Consider the following 22,113-nt stretch of genomic DNA (forward strand, 5'->3'; position numbering starts at 1 on the left):
AGACCCAAACACCCCATGACCCCAGGTTACATCACTGATGATGCATCCAAGTGCATCGCAAGATGTGTGAAATAACTTTATGATGACATATCTTTGGATTCCTTGAGATAAACACACAATACAGTAGCTGAAAAACACTTCACTTAAAAAAATACACATCGCTTAAAACTTAATTTTCTTTACTTGCATATAGCCTAAACTAGAACTGTAGACTTCTGACAGTATCTCTTGAAATATTTACTGAAATCTCCCATTGTTCATTAGAGACAAAGAGAGGGTAATTCTGTGTGTTTAACGTGAAATACGTTGTTCAAGCTCGAAGCATCAACCTAAAAATTCAGTGTTACATTTTGCCCTTCTCTCCCCTACTATATCAATTCCAAAAAGATAGAAATCTAATGTAAAAGGAAAATATAAGAAGCTGTTATGGGAAATGCTAACTGCTTGTAGTGTATGGTTTCTCACATTATTATATGGTTATCACAATTCCCTACATACCAAAAATGCTGGTTTCTCACTCACAGACCTTGACATTGCTCTATTAACTTCATTTAACTTCACAATTTCCCAATAATTTTCCCAATAATTACACATTAATAAGCTTGTCGAATTACATTAAAGTGTAAACTGTAAATACATTTTAGTAAATTTCCTGGTATTGAGAAAATTCAGCTAATAGTAAATTAAAAAATCGGCACGTATAACAGTGTTAATCACTGAAAAAATAACAATTCCATAAATTTGTGTGTGAGCGTGGCTTTATTATTAAGAAAAAACATTTATGTGCAAAAATTAATTTTACAGCAGAGGTACAACTGAAATGAATGTCCAGTTTTTCCATACTCTCTTTTGTTTGGTATTTTAATATTTATTTGTGTTAGATAGCCATAATATACACAGAATGAACCAGTCAAGTCCATGTGATTGCAGGATATACGTACTTTGGCCCCACCCTTGTCCCACATTACGAGACCAGGTGTGCATGTCTATCCAGAGAATGCACAGTTTGGACTGGTCAGGCACTTACATATGAGCAATCATTACTCATGAAATATTTATGCAATTTTTATCCTTATGTTAATCATTTTGAAATTAAGTATTTTGACCATGTTGGAATAAATGTTTTTCAGAGTTTTCTTTTCATCTTGTAGGCTGTAAATATGATTTATGTAATATTTGGCACATTATATTTGGAGTCAAATTATGTAATGTGGTCATTTTGGACCAGAAGAGAGTTGACATTGATAGTAATTATTGTTGCATCAATTTCAGGGAGCTTATTGGTTCAAGTGTCAGTGAGTTTACAGCACACTCCTCAGTTCAGTTTTACAATTGTGTGTGGTTTACTATGCCTGTGTGACGAAAAGAGGATTCTTATGAGGATTGGAAACAAAATATAAAACTAGAAATACCGCCTTGCGGTTGTATGCCTCCGCCAAGCAGGAGCCAGTGCTCTGTTTTTCGCAGTGATGTGCTGGGGTGGTGGTATCAAGGCTTAAAGGTCAGCAGTCTCAACAAGCTGTTAAGGAAGGCTAGCTAGGTGATCAGGTTGGAACTGGACAGTGTGAAGGCAGTGGCGGAGAGGAGGACAAGTGTGTATATACGTATAAATTATTAAATTATAGATAAAATGAACGGAGCAGAATGGTTTTTATACACAAGTAATGCAATGGAAGTTGTAGCGGAATTCCTTGAGTCCAAGTGGACGTTTGAAGAAATTCCCTCAAGGCGTTCCTGAGATATCACGTTCACGAGAGAATGGGACAGACGTGAGGTCACAGTGACCTTGACCTTTGACCACCAAAATCTAGTCAGTTCATCCTTGAGTCCAAGTGGACGTTTGTGGCAAATTTGCAGAAATTCCCTCAAGGCGTTCCTGAGATATCGTATTCACGAAAATGGGATGGACGAACGGACGGACGGACAACCCGAAAACATAATGCCTCCGGCCACGGCTGTGCCGTTGCGGAGGCATAAAAATAAAATCATGACAGCTGGTCACTTTGTTAATAATAAATAGCTACACCTCTACATGTTTTTCCCCAAGAAGGGAATGCCGCTTCCTCTCCATGAGATAAGGGGGATGTACTCCAGGAGGGTATTTAAACATGGGAGAGCACCACATCCTGTCCTGAAAGCATGGAGGTGCTCTGGCTAACGCTGATACTGGCACTGGTGGCTGGAGCTCTTGCCCTGATGAAGGGAAGGTCTGGTTTGGGGTGCAAACTGCAGGGGACCCCCATGCCTGCTTCATTCTCCGAACCTGGGGACTTCATGATCGGAGGCATTTTTTCCATGTACTACTATGTGAGCAGCACTGAGCACAACTACACCAGACGACCAAAAGCGCCGCAGTGTACGGGGAGGTCAGTGAAGAGAGGAAGAGCATTGTACAATGTGGCCACTGTGGGGACAGCTGTTCAGTTTCTGGATATACATAAACATAAACAAAACATGTTGTGAAATGTATTACTTATATAAATTGCAGAATATAGGGTAAATACATTATAATTTAAATACATACACCTTATATTATGAGCTCCACAGGTTTGCTCTTAATCTTAAAACAGACAAGCCTGTTAAATTTTGTCATTGTTGATTTATTATGTTAGAAATTATTTAGAATATATATTGTAAATTTTATTTAATTTTGGTTGTTTCATTTTTAGCAAAAGATATCTTTTCTGTCTCGCTTTCAAGTTAATACATTGTAAGTCGTTGGAGCAGTTGTGTACTCACATAGGTTAGAGACAATTTTGCAACTTTAGAAATATACATGTTCTGCAATCCTAGAAGTCAAATAAATTATAAAATATATAGATGAACTTAGACTATTTATTATAACCCCAATACCAGGATAACTTGGTACTCTACAATAATCTGCTGATCGTCACGGTGAGCCCATATAATGCTCCTCTCTTATTTCAATCAGAATATGAAACATGAATATGAATATGTCCAATTTAAATGAAAATACAAAGCAAATTTTAAATTCAGGTCATTCTTGTTATGTTTACGTCAATGTTTTTGACTCTTAATTTTGTTTACAACAGTTTGAATTTCCGGAATGTGCGCTTTGCTAGGACAATGGTTTTTGCCATCAAAGAAATCAACAACAGCTCAGAGCTCCTGCCAGGTGTAACGCTAGGCTACCAGATCCATGACTCATGTGCCTCCGTGCCAGTAGCCGTGAAGGTGGCATTCCAGCTGGTAAATGGCATTGAGCCAGTCTTCTTTCCCAATCAGTTCTGCTCAAAGTCTGCCACTGTGCATGCTGTTGTGGGCGACTCTAACTCTACTCCTACCATCGCCATGTCCAGAGTTCTCGGACCCTTTGGCATCCCCCAGGTGAGCTCCTCCTGCCCAGTCCTCCATTGCATGGTCCAATAAATTACCTGAAATAGTTATAATACAATAATCCACGCCTTTAAAAAATATTATTTTAAATAACTATAGAGATGAGTCATTAATATATAGGCTATTGTGTAATATTTTTGAATAATAAACCTGCTGCTTCTGTAGAAACTTGGTCTTACTGCTGTTTCTGTGAATAGATATCTTTACCAACATTTCCCAATGTAGCGGCAATATTTCTTGCAGTTAAGATTCTTCCTACAGGAGACTTTGAATTTACTGAATGGCTACAGGAATTTGTGCACAGTGCTACTGTGTTAGTTCTGAATGGATAGATACGTAGGTTGGTAGGTAGACAGATTTATTAATTCACTAACATTCTTGGTTCGAATGAAGTTGTATTCACTGTTAAAAATGCGCATCATTCCTTTCACGGGGTTATAGGTGAGCCATTCTGCTACCTGTGCTTGTCTTAGTGACAAGCTGCAGTACCCCACCTTCTCGAGGACCATTCCCAGTGACTACTTCCAGGCAGAAGCCCTGGCTAGACTAGTCAAGCATTTTGGCTGGACTTGGATCGGGGCGGTGCGGAGCGACTCAGACTATGGGAACAACGGGATGGCCGCCTTCCTGCAGGCCGCACAGGCAGAGGGCATCTGCGTGGAGTACTCAGAGGCATTCTACAGGACCAACCCTCGCGCAAAAGTGCGACGCGTGGCAGAGGTCATCAGCAGGTCCACGGCCCGCGTCGTTGTGGCGTTCATTGCCTCGGGCGACATGCTGGTCTTGCTGTCTGAGCTGGAAGGCAGGCTGATGACCCCGCTACAGTGGATTGGGAGTGAGTCATGGGTCACTGACCGCAAGATGTTGCAGTTCCGTCTGTTTGCCGGTGCCATCGGCATCGGCATCCCCCGCTCAGTCATTCCTGGGCTGAGAGACTTCCTGTTGGACCTGGGGCCGGCACAGGTTTCCCACTCACCGCTCCTCACAGAGTTCTGGGAGAGCGCATTTAACTGCAGCCTGGGGGGAAGTCAGACTGCAGCGGGCCAGAAAACATGCGATGGAAACCAGAATCTGCGAGATCTGCAGAATCCCTACACAGACACATCCCAGCTGCGCATCTCCAACATGGTATACAAGGCTGTGTATGCAATAGCCCATGCCATACACAGCATCATCTGCACAGATGAACCTAACGCTCCACCCCACTGCAACAAAAGTATCCCAGTTGAGCCACAGCAGGTAAACGATCTATTACACAATCTTCCGACTGTAATGATTAAGGGTATCAACAGTTATTCTTATTAATATCATTAGGGGTTCAAGCCCGAAGGGCTGAAACCCTAGTTTTTGCTTTTGTGCTGGTTTATTATTAATCTTCTTCAGAAATGTTTGCGCAAATTCCTGTGAGATGGTAAATGGTAGAGACATGAAATTCTGCTCATTGATTGATGGAAGTTGTGTGCAAGTGCTGCCCAAGAAATATGACCCCAATCGGCCTGATTGGGGTGCTATAATTAAAGGTCAAAATTTTTACATTTGAAAAGTTATAACTCCTACGCCGTGAGTTCGATTTACATGAAATTTGCTACAGACATCCATCTATCCTCACTCAAGAACCATTAAACTCCGTGTCTACGAATCTAAAGACTAGATTTTCCGCCATTTAGAATTTTTTGAAAAACACATTTTTGACATCTCCTTCTAAACTGTAGGTCTGATTGCTACCAAATTTACTGTGGAACATTACTGGACCAAGCTTATCAAAACTTATTCAAAACTTGTTGATATCTTATCGCATTTCGAAGATATTTACCAATGAACTTCAAAAGGGCGTGGCTCAGCACATAAATAGACCAAAGTCAGCAACCGTTGCGCCAATCATCACAAAACTTGCAGGATATGTCCACATAACTACATGAAACATACCCTGAATGTTTCATTCAAATTGACCACTAGGGGGCACTACAAATGCAAAAACTGGGCGTGGCATAACACAAATCAGACTATAAATCAAAAATAGTTTGTCCAATCATTACAAAACTCGCAGGATATGTTTCATAACACTGTTGAACAACGTGTGTAAAACTATTTTAAAATCGTCCAATAGGGGGCACCACCAGTCTACGGGCAAAGGTTGAAGGTCATAACTCCTACGCCATGAGTCTGATTTATACAAAACGTGCTACAGACCTCCATCTATCCTCACTCTACAAATTTGCCTCAAGAACCATGAATTAACTGATTGAATTACTGACGGAGGTGCTGACTGAGTGAGTTAGTGACATTGCTGGTCATAAAGGTGCTTCACATCTAAAAATGACCATTCTAGAACGTAAATTAGAACTGGATTTAGCTTGAATTAGTATATATGGGTATATCCTCGCACCTCGAATGTACCAGTAAAATAAATAACAATTACAAACAGAAATATAGCCATTGATTATAAGTGTTAAGGCTCCCTATTCCCAAACCCAATACCTTAAATAGTTTTCATGCAGACACAATCAAACCGTCATTTATTTTTTATTTAGTTCTTGTATGATATGATGACTATTTTTTTCTTATAGTTCTTGTATGACATGATGATGATGGTCCTATGCTACTGTTAGCTTGTTGTGCAATTAAACCTTTTCATTCATTCATTGAGAATGAACATATTGTGTCAAGTCAAATTCCTTGTATGTATAAATAGACTTGACTATTACAATTACTCTGATTCTGACTAGTTCTTATTGCACTTCACAGCTTTCACCTTCTAACGTTCCATGTTGGCTTGAACCCCCAGAATTGCCGCTTGCGGCAATATTTAGTATTGCTATTATTTATATATATATATATATGAGCATTCAACATTGCAGTGCATATTACAAATAATAACTCAGCAAACAGTTTTACCCACAGTACACAACCTACTACCTTAAAGTCACAAAGAAATATAGCATTCAGCCACTTTTTAAAACCCTCCGTTCAGCAGAATTGGTTGTTTTCCTGGTGAATACACTGAGGTAGAATCTGAAAGACCTGCTAATTTTCATGCTAGCCATAAAAATATGGGAAAGAAATATACACTGCTGAGACTTCAAGAATGTGGTTATTGGGGAATACAAAGTGGATGGTTAACATGGAGTTTGAGTGAAAGTTGAGCTTGGTTACTAACAGGTTTACTATCAGCCCTCTGGCTTCCTCCCATCAGGTCATGGAGCACCTGAGAAAAGTGAACTTCTCCAGGAACGGGTACAAAGTCTCATTTGATGCTAATGGGGATCCGGTGGCCACTTATGAGTTGGTGAACTGGCAGGTGATGAGGGATGGGCACATGGAGTTTGTGACTGTGGGCCACTATGATGCATCTGCTCCAGATGGACAGGTGTTGATCATGAACAAGAACATTACCTGGGCAGGTGGCCAGCCACAGGTAATTTCACACACAAATGTAATTTCATTAGACAGATATGGTGGCATGTCAGAGTTGGCTCCATGTCTATTGCTGTGATATCTGTTTGAAGGTGCCTGTGTCAGTGTGCAGTGAGAGCTGTCCCCCAGGCACTCGGAAGGCTGTGGAGAGAGGAAGGCCTGTCTGCTGCTACGACTGTGTGCCCTGTGCTGAGGGAGAAATCAGCAATGTCACAGGTACAGAGAAGCATGAATAATTAGCTCTATGTAGCACATCAAATATATCACATTTAGCATGAGCAAATTTGGAACATGTATATTTCATCAATGTACTTTGGAGGCTCTCAGAAGTTGGGGGATATAGCTGCAACTTAAGCTTAGGCCAGATGATGGTGATGCGTTTAACATCAGGATAGGGATCTGAGGAAGGATATTAGAGTCACATGTTTCAATCCCACAGCCTTTAGGACCCGTTTATCATGCCCTAGCATCTTCTGCACACTCCAGAACATTGAAGTTTTCTCTCTTTTGTGCAGATTCACTGGACTGCATCACATGTACAGCCGACCACTGGACGAATGCTGGGAGGGATGAATGTGTACCCAAGCCTGTTGAGTTCTTGTCCTTCCACGAGGTTCTGGGGATTATCCTGGCAGCTTGTTCTGTGACTGGGGCCTGCATGGCCTTCATGGTGGCTGCCGTGTTTTACATACACAGGGATACTCCCATTGTGAAAGCCAACAACTCAGAGCTGAGTTTCCTGCTGGTATTTTCATTAAAACTGTGTTTCCTTTGCTCTCTTACCTTCATCGGCCAGCCTTCTGAGTGGTCCTGTATGCTGCGCCACACTGCGTTTGGGATCACCTTTGTTCTCTGCATCTCTTGTGTTCTGGGAAAAACAATAGTGGTGTTAATGGCTTTCAGGGCTACACTTCCAGGCAGTAATGTCATGAAGCTGTTTGGCCCTCCCCAGCAGAGACTGAGTGTTCTTGCTTTCACTCTCATACAGGTCCTTATTTGTGTGCTTTGGTTAACAATATCCCCTCCATTCCCCAACAAGAACATGAAGCACTACAATGAAAAGATCATTCTAGAATGTGATGTAGGATCAGCAGTGGGGTTCTGGGCTGTACTGGGTTATATTGGGCTCCTCTCTATACTGTGCTTCGGTTTTGCTTTTCTGGCTCGTAAGCTGCCTGACAACTTCAATGAAGCCAAATTCATCACATTCAGCATGCTCATATTCTGTGCAGTCTGGATCACTTTTATACCAGCTTATGTCAGTTCACCTGGAAAGTTCACTGTAGCTGTGGAGATCTTTGCTATTTTAGCTTCCAGCTTTGGTCTGATAGTATGCATTTTTGTCCCTAAATGCTTCATAATATTGTTTCAGCCTGAGAAAAATACCAAAAAGCACATGATGGGGAAAATGCCATCGAAATCTCTTTGAAGCAGAGACGCAAATGTCAGTAATGTTTATGGATGATTTTTTAAAAAAATCTTACTTAAAATGTATTTCTACTGTACATTTCTTTAAGTGAAAAAGTGCCTATCTCTAAATATCTCTGAGGACCATATGTTTTATCTCTAATATTAACTTATCTGGAGCCACAGATTCTCAGGGATTTCATGCTATCAATAAAAGATTGATTTATGATGGTGTTTGTGTTTTCTGGCATTTGTGCATGATGTGCAATTGTTAAGTCCTCACTGAAAATGCACCGAGCAAAGTAGCAAGTTTGGAACTTGTCTGCAGAGTGCTGTTGCTGGGGAGCAGGCAAAGTCTTACTCCTTTAGGAGCTGCAGAGGGGAGCTGGAGGTATGGCTGAAGTACATTTCAGCTGCCATTCTAACAATATGTTTGTTTTTCAGGCCTGGGAGGGCATAGCTGTTTTCAGCTTATTCCTTTGGGAGGGCAGAGTTGATTTTTTCTGGTGATCATTTGATTGAAAACCTTGTGTTAATATGACTCCCACAGTATCCAACAGACGGCTCCCTGGTAACCAAAAAAATAAAGCATGTTCAGACATGCTTGTTTGTCCACCAGCCATTCTCTATCTTACAGAAGGGGTGTACAGGGATTATTTTGTTTCTGAGCATAAAATGAACACCTGCCATATATTGAATTTGGAAGTATGTGAAACTGTGAGAAAAATCAAGCAATTGAGGTTACTGAGACTGATAGAGCTATGCAGTTCACACACATCAATTTCTCCACTTCTGACACTTATTAGAATCACAGTATTAGCCACTTATGTCAGCATGAAACACACTTCAGAACAACTGTTCAATGATGTGATAATTTGGAAAGTAAGTGTGGACAAGCAAGGGATTGGGCATTTCTAAGAGCTGTTAGCGACAAAATTTCTCTTTTTTGGATGGGGGCAGAGGTTTTTGGTAGGTATTCAACAGGCATAACTTACTGTTCCTTATGAAATCACCTGCTCATGACCAAGATTGATATTTGCGTTCAGTTGATTTGCTTGTCCATTTTACCGTGAATCTTGAAATAAATGCACGGACATCCTTGTTGAGGAGTATGTATTCTGACTATGGCTGCCCCCTAGTCTTTCACTCAGACTTGAAAGCCAACATCATCTTTAGCCACTACTCCTCATGAATAGGGCCATCAGTTTGTGAATATTGATGGCAGTTTAAATTCTATAATTAGCATGTCTTTAAGCCAGTGCTCCTCACTCCTGGTCCTGTAGAGTCGCGGGGCCTGCTGGCCTTCTTTGTTACTCAGCACTTCAGGAGCACAGCATGTGATAAGTTAAAACAGTTGATTACACAGTTAACTTAGGTCATCTGGTTTCTTTGGTCTGAATCAGTTGTTAACTTTAACCCCTTAGCGCACAAGCCAAATCTTGCTAATCCTTACCCATTTAGGGGGTACCCTATTTAAAGCTTTATAACTCCAGATGTGAACACCACAGAGACTTGAAAAATGGCGTAAATGAAGCAAGACATTTGTACAATTTACAATACTAACGCAGATTAGTTTATATTCATAATTTTGGAAGAAATAAAGTGCCACACATGCAATTGTTTTGACAAAAAATAAAAAATGAATTTGTAGAACTACTATAGATGCATGAAGCAAAAACTAAGCAGTGTACCCAGTGTCTCAAAATCTATCCAAAATGTCTAAATTATGCATTGCTGTAAATCACAACATACTCACATATTTCACTACAAATCAACTGTTTTGACTCAAGAAAATCACTGTTGCATAATTTTCAAGTGGGAATTACAAGCTTTCAGTACAGTGGTCTAAAATATCTAGGGGTCCAGAAACATATCCAAAATCTCTCCAAAATTGAATAAAATGCTTTTTGTTCATTATAAAGCATATAGCCTAAATGAGCCCCTAATGAAGGTTTAAGATGGAACATTGCTATCAGATTAAAAAATAATGCAAAAATATTGTCACACAATGCGGTAGAGTACCTAAATGTGCAATAATTAACTCTTGTATGTATGTCTATACTCTGTGCTCTGGTATGTTTTCTTGTATGGGGATGGGACAACATGAAAACAATTTTCAACCGTCCACCACGTTTTCGCAATGTTCCAACTCTTACGTCATCACTGTTGCATGCTTCACAAACATTACATTCCTAACTAATGCTTACATTACAGTGTGAAATATCCACATTATATAATACCACGAACCTATTTAAAGACTCTCAATTTCAAAAATAACGTATATAACCGAAGTATTTTGAGAAGTAATACTTACATGGCAATGAATGAAATCTTGTCTATGTTCAGTAGATGGAGACAGAGACAGTAAATAAATGACTGTTCTATTCGCTTCTGTTTTGCTCCAGAAAACGATGTCAGCTAGGTCTATCAGCAAACATATGGCTTAGCTATGCTCAGAAGTCCTCAATAATAATACTAAATAACAGTATTTTCCAAGAATTTACGAAAAATCGTTGACAACGTTTTGTTAGCAGCGTCTTTGTTTTACTGCTACCACAGAGAATGCGTAATTGAATGCGATGATAAGAACATTTTCGGTTATGCTGACCTATAAAACGCTATTCCAAAAGCAGAATTAGACGTGTTGTACATCGTTAGAAAGCTTATACTCTCACCTACTGAATAAATGAATTGTCAATCAAGCCAGACTGTACTGAAAAGGGCGACGACGCCGTGAACAACAGGTGTGGTATTATGCACAGCTATTTTGGAAGATACCCAGACGTCACAAATGCGCGTATATTTCCCGAACGGATTGTCCAAAACAATATATGACCACGCAGTCTCAAAAGGGACATCTCTACACGTAAAACCAACAGTAAGGTTGTATATTTATTCAATATTTAGTCCCAGATATTGACTGTAGAATAACATGGTATAATTTAAAAAAAAACTTTTTATTATTATTATTTATTAACGTTTATTTCGTTAGTCAGTGAGCAGCGTTTCCACTGCTGTATAGGCATATCTTAGGGCTATTGCCTGGTTTATCTTGTTGCTATGACGGAATATGATTTTTTAGTGGTGAAAGAATATTTTTATGAATGCCAAGTTAGACAGTATTGTCCATTATGTCAAGGGTGGGGGGTGTTTGGTAGATGAGACTGCAGGGAGGGGGTGCGTGTTAAATGAACGACCAGAGCGACAATGGTGGGGCTGCGAAGCTCAGTTTTCGGCATAGTTGTCGTGTATAATCTACTAATGAAACTAAAACAACGCGTTTCTGTTTTTAACTCATGTACTTTGGTTGCAGTAGCACCGAATGTCTGAGTTTAGTAATCTCGGCACGTCGGCGTGCCGACCACTAGGGGCGTTGCACTAAGAGTTTAAAGAAAAAACAAAAACCAGTAGGCTCTGTGGCTCTCCAGGATCAGGAGTATCACAACAGTGAAAAGGAAAATGCAACCATAAAGCAGGGGTGTCAAATTTTCTCCAAAACGGGTTGATGTGTGTGCAGGTTTTTGCTTTAGCCCAGCACTAAGACACTTGATTCTCATTACATTCTTGGACAAAGACTATGTTTACTTAATTATTTGAATCATTAATTAATTTTTTATTCATATGTTTTGTGAAAGTTAAAGATTATATAACTGCTCTCATTTAAATTGTGGGCATTTCCCACTGCATCAAAGAAAACATAACATTCCCTTGTGCAACACTTAAAAAAAAAAAAACACAGCATGTCCACGGAAGTAAGTAATCAAAGTGAATTTAACATGTGGCTACTTCTAAACATAGCTGTCAATTATCATCTGTGCTTAATTAGTGGCAATTACTTTATCAACTTAGATTACGAAGGTGGTCCAAATAGGATAATTGTTTGAGAAGGGGCTTGACAAAGAGGCTATCATGACCTCTAGCTGGCGAAGGACTGAAGTACTATGCGAGAAAACAAAGGGAGACAAACTGGCTGCCCTAATCATGGGAAATTTCAGCAGTCTAGGTCACTTATATGCTCCTACCAAACATGTCCCACCAACCACTCTTCTTTCAAAGACACTGTGTTCTTTTCTACAAGAAATGGCAGTCAAAATACAGTATCAGGCAACTTGCCCTGTCCAGAATGTTTGTATACAACTATGAGCATCCTGGCGATGGGGTGGCGGCGGCTGTTGGCTGAACCCCTAAACAGGGCAGGGGACACGGGGCCTCGGGAGTACTCGCAGCACGAGGAGGTGGCTCCATTGCAGCAGGCTGCGGGGGCTCCTCATCCGGAGGGAGGCTTGCGACATCAGGACGCGGCCGCAAGGGACCCTCTGGAGGGCTCATGGCATCAGGAGGTGGTGAGCGACCCTCTGGAGGAAAAAAATGTATTTTACAGCAGAGGTATGACTGGGATAAATGTCCAATATTCCGACACTGTCTTTTGTTCGGTATTTTAATATTTATTTGTGGTAGCCATGATATACACAAAATGAACCAATCCGGTCCATGTGATTGCAAGATATATGTACTTTGCTCCCACCCTTGTTCCACATTTTCACACCAGGTGTGCATGTCTATCCAAAGAATGGACTTTGGACAGGTCAGGCACTTATATTTGAGCAATCATTACTCATGAAAAACATTGCTGTTTTAGGTAAATTAATTTCTCATCTTTGAATATGACGTTAATCATTTTGAAATGCAATATTTTGCCCATATTGGAATACATGTTTTTCTGAATTTTAGTTAATTCTGTAGTCTTTAAATATGATTTATGTAATACTTGGCACATTATATTTGGGGTCAAATTATGTAAAGTGGCAATTTTGAACCAGCAGAGAGTAATTTGAACCACTGATGGTGATTATTGCTGCATCGATTTCAGGGAGGTTGTTGATTCAGGTGTCCGTGAGTTTAGGGCACACTCCTCAGTTCAGTGTTACAACTGTTGTGTGTGGCTTTCTGTGCCTGTGTGGTGAGGGGATGATTCATATGAGGATCAGAGACAAAATTTAACAAATTGAATCATGACAGTGGGTCATTTAAATAATACATAGCTACTTCTTTGCATGTTTTCCCCAGGAAGGGAATGCCTCTTCCTGTCCATGAGCTCAGGGGGCTGTGCTCCAGGAGGGTATTTAAACATGTGAGGGCACCACATCCTGTCCTGAAAGCATGGAGGTGATGTGGAGTACACTGGTACTGGCACTGATGGCTGGAGATCTCACCCTGGCAAACGGAAGTTCAGGGTCGGGGTGCACACTGCAGGGGACCCCCAGGCCTGCTTCATTTTCCCAACCTGGGGACTTTATGATCGGAGGTGTTTTTTCCATCCACTACTTTGTGAGCAGCACCGAGCACAACTACACCAGCCGACCCAATGAGCTACACTGTACAGGCAGGTCAGTGAAGAGAGGAAGAGCATTCTGAAATGTGGAGGCCTGTGTATATGTCTTAGATCTAGGAGATACATACATAAATATAAACAAAATCTGTCATAAAATGCATTACTTAGATGAACTGCAGGATGTAAATATATTGTAATATATATCGTTCTACAAATATTTTGATCTCCACAGGTTTTGTAATAGATTGTAATGAAGATTTACGCTTCAATTTAAAAACTTGTCAAGTTTGTGTTCTTTTATTTTGTAAATTTTATGAATGTTGTCAGTGCTATTTTATTATTTCACACATTATTTACATGAATATTATTTTGATTATTTCACACATTATTTACCATCTGTTTCACATTAAAGTTAATCCGGTGCACATGCTTAGAGCAAGCAAGTATCCTCTTATAATTAAAAATATTTATTTATTTAGCAATTTAAGAAACATTTAAGTTCTGTAATTTTAATAGTCAAATAAATATAAAATATATAGACCATCTGGAACCATTCATTATAACTCCAAGAGCACCTTCTGCCATAATCTGGTGTACCGAGGCAATGCTCCATTCTTTTTTATCATCTAAATATAGAATATGTCCAATTAACTTAAAATAAAAGTTATATTTTTACATTATTGTCTTTGGACAACTTATTGCACGTTCTGTTATGTTCATGTCATTGTGTGTGACTTCATATTGTTGTTCAAAACAGCGTAGATTTCCGGAATATGCGCTTTGCCAGGACTATGGTTTTTGCTATCAAGGAAATCAACAACAGTTCAGAGCTCCTGCCAGGTGTAACTCTGGGCTACCAGATCCATGACTCCTGCTCCTCCGTGCCAGTGGCTGTGAAGATGGCATTCCAGCTGGCCAATGGCATTGAGCCAGTCTTCTTTCCCAACCAGTCCTGCTCAAAGTCTGCCACTGTGCATGCTGTTGTGGGCGACTCTAACTCCTCTCCTACCATCGCCATCTCCAGAATTCTCGCACCCTTCAGCATCCCCCAGGTGAGCTCCTCCTGCCCAGTCCTCGTGTGCATGTTCCAATAAATTATCATTATATAACCCTTGCACTCATAAATGTATTTGAAATAAATCCAAGAGATTAGCTATTAATATAGAATATACAATAGGTAAATATTTTTGAGTAGTAAGCCTGCTGTTTCATGGTAATTTGGTCTTATTACTATTTCTGTAAATGGAGATCTCATTGTTTCCCAAATTAGCCACAATATATCTTGCATTCAGATTCCTCCTTCTGAAAAACTTTATGAATGGCTGCAGGTATTTGTGCACAGTGCTAATGTATTAGTACTGAACAAACAAATAAATACAGTGCCGTCCGCATGTGTTTGGACACACAATTTGTTGTCTTTCCTGTCTATTCCAACATATTTGATTTGAAATTTTAATTTTACTGTGTGGGATGTAAGCTTTAATTTGAGGGTCTTTACATTCATATTGGGTTATCTGTGTAGGAAGTACAGCCCTTATTGTACACATTTCATGCATTTTAGGGTACCAAAAGTATTTGTGCAAATTAACATCATATTAATTAAGGACAACATATTTAGTCCTTGCTACAAATCTTTTGCTGTGGAAGACTGTATCTTCTCTCATGATGCTCTGGCAGGCCTGCACTGTGTCAACTTCTGTTCTTGCTTGTTTAGGTAGCTTTTAGCCTTCAATTGCACCTTCAGTTATCAATTATTTTTGATCCTTTAAAATGTAATGATGAACAAAAAGGCTGTCATTCTTGCACAGATCACCTAATAAATATGTAAATATCCTCAAATTAAACCTGACAGTCTACACTTTAACCACATACTCAGTGTTTCATTTCAAATCCAATTTGCTGGAGTAAAGAGCTTTAAAAATTTTATATCGCTGTCCAAATACTTACACCTATACTTACTTATAGGTGAGCCATTTTGCCAGCTGTGCCTGTCTTAGTGACAAGCTGCAGCACCCCACCTTCTCCAGGACCATGCCCAGTGACTACTTCCAGGCAGCTGCCCTGGCTAAACTAGTCAAGCATTTCGGCTGGACTTGGATCGGGGCGGTGCGGAGCGACTCAGACTATGGGAACAATGGGATGGCCGCCTTCCTGCAGGCTGCACAGGCAGAGGGCATCTGCGTGGAGTACTCAGAGGCATTCTACAGGACCTACCCCGTTGAAAAATTGCGACGCGTGGCAGAGATCATCAGCAGGTCCACAGCCCGCGTTGTTGTGGCATTCGTTGCCACAGGCGACATGCTGGTCTTGCAGTCAGCACTGGAAGGCATTCAGGTGGCCCCGCTACAATGGATTGGGACTGAGGACTGGATCACTGACCGCATGATGTCGCAGTTTCGTCTGTTTGCCGGTGCAATCGGCTTTGGCATCCCCCGCTCAGTCATTCCAGGGCTGCGAGACTTCCTGTTGGACCTGGGGCCAGCACAGGTTTCCCAATCACCACTCCTCACAGAGTTCTGGGAGACCGCTTTCGGCTGCAGCCTGGGGGGAATTCAGACTGCAGAGGGTCGGAAAACATGCGACGGAAACCAGAATCTGCGAGATCTGCAGAATCCCTACACAGACACATCCCAGCTGCGCATCTCCAACATGGTGTACAAGGCTGTGTATGCAATAGCCCATGCCATACACAGCATCATCTGCACAGACGAACCTAACACTCCACCTCACTGCAACGCAAGTATCCGGGTTGTACCATGGCAGGTAAACGGTCTATTATGCAATTTTTCAACTATAATGGATACGGGCATCAACACTGTTTTTTAGGGTGATGCCCTAATCCACTGTGATTTAGATAGAATTCAATGTTACAGTGAAAATTATAAATAATTACTCAGTAAGCACAGTTTAAGATACAACACACAACCTACAACCTAAAAGGCCGCAACAAAATATAACATTCAGTCACTTAAATGCCCTTCAATCAGCAGAACAGATTATTTTCATGGTGAACACTGATGTGGAATGTGAAAGACCTCCTCACTTTTATGCTGGCCACAAAAATCTGGGAAAGGCATATACCATTATCAAGACTGCGAGGATGTAGTTATTGGGGAAAACTGAATGGATTGTTAACATGGAGGCTGAATGGAAATTAAGCTGGTTGCTAGCTGGTGTACTATCAACCCTCTGGCTTCCTTCCATCAGGTCATGGAGCACCTGAGAAAAGTGAACTTCTCCAGGAACGGGTACAAAGTCTCCTTTGATGCCAATGGGGACCCGGTGGCCATTTATGAGTTGGTGAACTGGCAGATGATGAGGGATGGGCACATGGAGTTTGTGACTGTGGGCCACTATGATGCATCTGCTCCAGATGGACAGGTGTTGATCATTAACAAGAACATTACCTGGGCAGTTGGCCAGCCAAAGGTAATTTCACATTCAAATGTGATTTCATGTCCAGATATGGGGTGTGGTGGACATTCTCTAGATCTCCAAGTTTGAAGAGTCAAATAGACTTTCACACAATATTCAGTTCAAACATTTATTTGGCCAAATAGGAGAGTTCACACAGAGAAAACAACATAGTTTCTGCATGAAGGCTCTCTGAACACTAGAGAGCCTTCTCTTTTATAAGCTTACACTTCATAGGTGTGTCTCGCATAAAGTATAATCTTCTCCCCCTCCCTTATATCCTTCGATTCAGCACAACACATCTTTTAAGGGAGGGGTGAGAGGTACATTTGTAATTTTCCGTTTACTGTTTCTTATTGCTGTAGCTAAGAATAATTTTTCTATCACAGTCCCCTCTTTTATCATTTTATGATAACAAAGAAAAGTAAAGAAAAATTCACACTAAGGAAACTTAACATATAGAGAAAAATAAAAAGAAAGAGAAAATAAAAAGGTACAAGATTGGCTATGTCTTGTCTAACATGAGACATGAACTCATGTCGTCTAACATTAGTTCATGTCAGAGTTGGCTCCATGTCTGTTGCTGTTATATTTGTTTGAAGGTGCCCGTGTCAGTGTGCAGTGCGAGTTGTCCTCCTGGCACTCGGAAGGCTATGCAGAGAGGAAGGCCTGTTTGCTGCTATGACTGTGTGCCCTGTGCTGAGGGAGAAATCAGCAATGCTACAGGTACAGAGAAGCAGGGATAATTAGCTATATGTAGCACAGTAAATATATCACATTTAGCAAAGGTAAATGTTGAATATTTATTTTTTTAGGAAGGTATTTTACAGGCTTTTAGGTGTGCGTATGTGAGATAGAGTCACATGTTTCAATCCCACAGCCCTCAGCCCTGTTTTTCATGCCCTGACCACTTCTGCACACTCCTGAATAATGAGGTTTTCTCTCTTTTTTGCAGATTCCCTGGACTGTATAACCTGTCCAGATGACTACTGGCCGAATGCTGAGAAAGATGCATGTGTACTCAAACCTGTTGAGTTCTTGTCCTTCCACGAGGTTCTGGGGATCATTCTTGCAGCTTGTTCTGTGACTGGGGCCTGCATGGCCTTCATGGTGGCTGTCGTGTTTTACCGACACAGGGATACTCCCATTGTGAAAGCCAACAACTCAGAGCTGAGCTTCATGCTGGTCTTTTCACTGAAACTGTGTTTCCTTTGCTCTCTTACCTTCATCGGCCGGCCCTCTGATTGGTCCTGTATGCTGCGCCACACTGCGTTTGGGATCACCTTTGTCCTCTGCATCTCCTGTGTTCTGGGGAAAACACTAGTGGTGTTAATGGCCTTCAGGGCTACACTTCCAGGCAGTAATGTCATGAAGTGGTTTGGGCCTCTGCACCAGAGAATGAGTGTTCTTGCTTTCACTCTCATACAGGTCCTTATTTGTGTGCTTTGGTTAACAACATGTCCTCCTTTTCCAAACAAAAACATGAAGCACTACAAAGAAAAGATCATTCTAGAATGTGATGTAGGATCAGCACTGGGGTTCTGGGCTGTACTGGGTTATATTGGGCTCCTCTCTATATTGTGCTTTATTTTAGCTTTTCTGGCTCGTAAGCTGCCTGACAACTTCAATGAAGCCAAATTCATCACATTCAGCATGCTCATATTCTGTGCAGTCTGGATCACCTTTATACCAGCATATGTCAGCTCACCTGGAAAGTTCACTGTAGCTGTGGAGATCTTTGCTATTTTAGCTTCCAGCTTTGGTTTGATCGTTTGCATTTTTTTCCCAAAATGCTTCATAATATTGTTTCGGCCTGAGCAAAATACCAAAAAGCACATGATGGGGAAAATGCCGTCAAAATCCTTTTGAAGCACATGAAGAAATGTCAGTAATTTCTTCAGTAATGTTGATTATATTTTAAATGTTCTTCTGCTGTATATTTCTTTAAATTTTTTGAGGACCATATTTCTTATCTGTAATATTAATTTATTTTTTATCTGTAATATTTAAATCCCTCAGGGACCCTCAGGGATTTCTTTTCAGGAAAATAAAACATTTACGAATCAGGGTGTTAGTGTTTCTTTGTAATTGTTCAGTCCTTACTGAAAATTCAGTAAGCAAAGTAACAAGATTGGAACTTGACTTGCAAGTACCAAGGAGAACAAAGCCTATGCCTGCAGAGTGCTGTTGCTGGAGGGCAGGCAGAGTCAGTCTTACTCCTTCAGGAGCTGCAGAGGGGAGCTGGAGGTGTGGCTGAAAGAGAGAAGATGGGTCACGTTAAATGACAAAATTTGATTGATGGTTAATAGGCCAATAAGGTCAGTTAATTATTAATTGTACATTTTTTATTATTATTTTACTACTAATTTTTGGTAGCATTTATTGTTGGGGTTCATGGTGTGTGTGTGTGTGTGTGTGCCATTTTATTTTTAATCAGTTCTGTGAAGGGAAAGTGCTATGTTGGTGCTTTTTAAACATGTTTTAAAAAGGTGGTTTCCTGTAAAAGTGCTTGGGTCAGTTTTCACTTTTTTTTGTTTGCAAAACCATCCGACTCAAATACATCAACAAGAAATAAATAAAAGTTTTAAGCAAAGCGTACAATCGTTAAATGTTTATTGTATTGCAATGTGTTAGTTGGTTTGTAAATTTGGCTATGAGTAAATAGCATAGATTTAAGCAAAGTAAATGTGTGTTCAATTTGCAAAACAATTTTCAAAAATAAATAAATAATACAAGTTAATGTTGTCTATGCCGTGTGGACTAAATTATCTGGCTATGTGAAAAGAGTATTCATTTGGGGGGCAACATAGCTCAGGAGGTAAGACCGATTGTCTGGCAGTCGGAGGGTTGCCGGTTAAAACCCCGCCCTAGGCGTGTCGAAGTGTCCTTGAGCAAGACACCTAACCCCTAATCCCTAACTGCTCTGGCGAATGAGAGGCATCAATTGTAAAGCGCTTTGGATAAAAGCGCTATATAAATGCAGTCCATTTACCATTTAAATTAGTTTGTTGTAGAGATAGGAACAAAAATACTCACGGCTGAATTTGAACAGACAAATTCTTATGAGGTGTTTGCCGTTCTGTCACCGATGTGTAACTGACCAAGCAGATTGGACACTGGAATCAGCGGCCTGAGGCGGAGGTACAGACAGACAGCCAATAGAATGCCGGCAAGTCCAACATCCTTACTCGATTGGTAAGTGAGAGGTCTGAGGAACGCTTTTTCCAAGTTACCACACCACCTATAAATACTGGAAAGTATCTGTAAAAAAATGATTGATAATGTTGTCCATGCACAGACAGACAATAGAAACCCCAGAAAGTTTTTGGTTAACTTGGTTCGTAAATGGTGCCTGTGGACCTGGGTCAAATACATATTTGTTTTGGATTCAAATACTTTTTTGTGCTCTGTTGATCTTGCCTGGTGTAATTGAGCCTGCCAATATGACCAGACGGTGGGGTTTGCACTTTTTGAGAGCATTTCATTGGTTCCAATACAGCAGACAAGATCAGTAAAGTGTAGAATAGTATTTTAATTGAAAACAAATACATATTTAACCCAGTTCTGCTGTTGACATGGTTCATCTGGCAAAACACTTTATTTTCCCTTGGCACCCTCTGAACAATTTTTTCTGGATTATTATTTCATCCATCCATAAACTATACGGACTTATTCTAGTCAGGGTCGCAGGGGGTGCTGGAGCCTATCCCAGCATGCATTGGACAAGAGGCAAGAATACACCCTGGACAGGTCGGCAATCAATGGCAGGGCATGCACATCATTCACTCACCATTTACTCACATACGCATACCTATGGGCAGTTTAGTGTCTCCAATTAGCCTACCTGCATGTCTTTGGACTGTGGGAGGAAACTTGAGTACCCAGAGGAAACCCACGCAGACACAGGAAGAACTAGATTACAGTTTAATTCACAAATTAAGTCAACTACTAAGAACCAAAGGTACCATAGGAATGTACTTGGGAATTTTTATAGCCCTTGGTGCTATAAAAAGTTGTAAAAGCAGGAAGTTAAACGTGGGTCCAGTTTTTTTCCAACTATATTTTAATTTTAAAAATAATAGGCTATGTCTTATATCTATCTATGTTATTTTTAACCAAAATAACATTGTGAAAACGTCCCATATATGGGGTCAAGAAAGATTCCTGTTCTGTTATGAGAAGACAGTAGTCAATAACAAGCTGTTATAAAAAAGTGCACACATTTTTAATGCAAGTACTGTAGGTTATATTGTAAAATAAACTACACATTTTCGCATACAGTAAGTAGGCTATTGGTAAATAAGCCATTGCATAATCACAATGTATATAGGTCTGTAGCCTCCATGCTATATTTTTGACACATTAGATTGTAGGCTAATTATTATATTATTTTATATAATAGATGGAAGCATTCGAACTAAATCTAACACGTGACTGCTTCTAAACATAGCTGTCAATGATCATCTGTCCTTAATTAGGGCCAATTACTGTATCAGGTTATTGAGGTGGTGCAAAGGGGATAACTGTTTGAGAAAGGCCTTGACAACGGCTACCGCGACCTCTAGCTGGCGGAGGACTGAAGTACCATGCGAGAAAACAAAGGGAGACAAATTGGCCGCCCTCCTCATGGAGGATTTCATGAGTCTAAGTCACTTAAAAGCTCCTTATAAACATGCCTTGCCAACCATTCCCTTTCAAAGACACTGTGTGCCTTTCTACAATAAATGGCAGACAAAGTACAGTATCAGGACAATTACCCTGTCCAGAATGTTAACCATGAGCATGCTAGCGATGGGTGGCGGCGCTTTTGGCTGAAGAGGGCAGGGGACACGAGGCCTCGGGAGTACCCACAGCAAGAGGTGGTGAGGCACCCTCTGGACGGAAAAAATTGAACGTGCAAAAATGAATTGTATAGCAGAGATATGACTGGAATAAATGTCCAGTTTTCCAACACTGTCTTTTGTTCGGTGTTCTAATATGTTAATATTTATTTGTGGTAGCCATAATATACACAAAATGAACCAGTCCAGTCCATGCGATTGCAAGACATAAATACTTTGCTCTCACTCTTGTCCCACATTACCACACCAGATGTCCATGCCTATCCAGAGGATGCACAGTTTGGACTAGTCTGGCACTTATATATGAGCAATCATTACTCATGAAAAACATGGCAGCTTTAGGTCAAT

General features: G+C 40.5%; 2 protein-coding genes across 2 annotated transcripts; both read left to right on the plus strand.

The window, feature by feature from the left end:
- Positions 1 to 2,144: 2,144 nt before the first annotated feature.
- Positions 2,145 to 8,358, plus strand: LOC118209470 (extracellular calcium-sensing receptor-like). The gene is made up of 6 exons (XM_035384791.1): positions 2,145 to 2,366; positions 3,054 to 3,348; positions 3,799 to 4,596; positions 6,551 to 6,772; positions 6,864 to 6,987; positions 7,287 to 8,358. Exons 1-6 carry the CDS (start codon positions 2,197 to 2,199, stop codon positions 8,198 to 8,200), a joined length of 2,523 nt encoding a protein of 840 aa, XP_035240682.1. The 5' UTR covers positions 2,145 to 2,196; the 3' UTR covers positions 8,201 to 8,358.
- A 4,987-nt stretch (positions 8,359 to 13,345) lies between these two features.
- On the plus strand, positions 13,346 to 19,518 carry LOC118209461 (extracellular calcium-sensing receptor-like). Its single transcript, XM_035384780.1, has 6 exons — positions 13,346 to 13,565; positions 14,268 to 14,562; positions 15,476 to 16,273; positions 16,718 to 16,939; positions 17,527 to 17,650; positions 17,880 to 19,518. The coding sequence occupies exons 1-6, from the start codon at positions 13,348 to 13,350 to the stop codon at positions 18,791 to 18,793; spliced, it is 2,571 nt and encodes an 856-aa protein (XP_035240671.1). The 5' UTR covers positions 13,346 to 13,347; the 3' UTR covers positions 18,794 to 19,518.
- The last annotated feature ends 2,595 nt before the right edge of the window (positions 19,519 to 22,113 follow it).

This window comes from Anguilla anguilla, chromosome 12 (genome assembly GCF_013347855.1).
Source record: "Anguilla anguilla isolate fAngAng1 chromosome 12, fAngAng1.pri, whole genome shotgun sequence".
Lineage (NCBI taxonomy): Eukaryota > Metazoa > Chordata > Actinopteri > Anguilliformes > Anguillidae > Anguilla > Anguilla anguilla.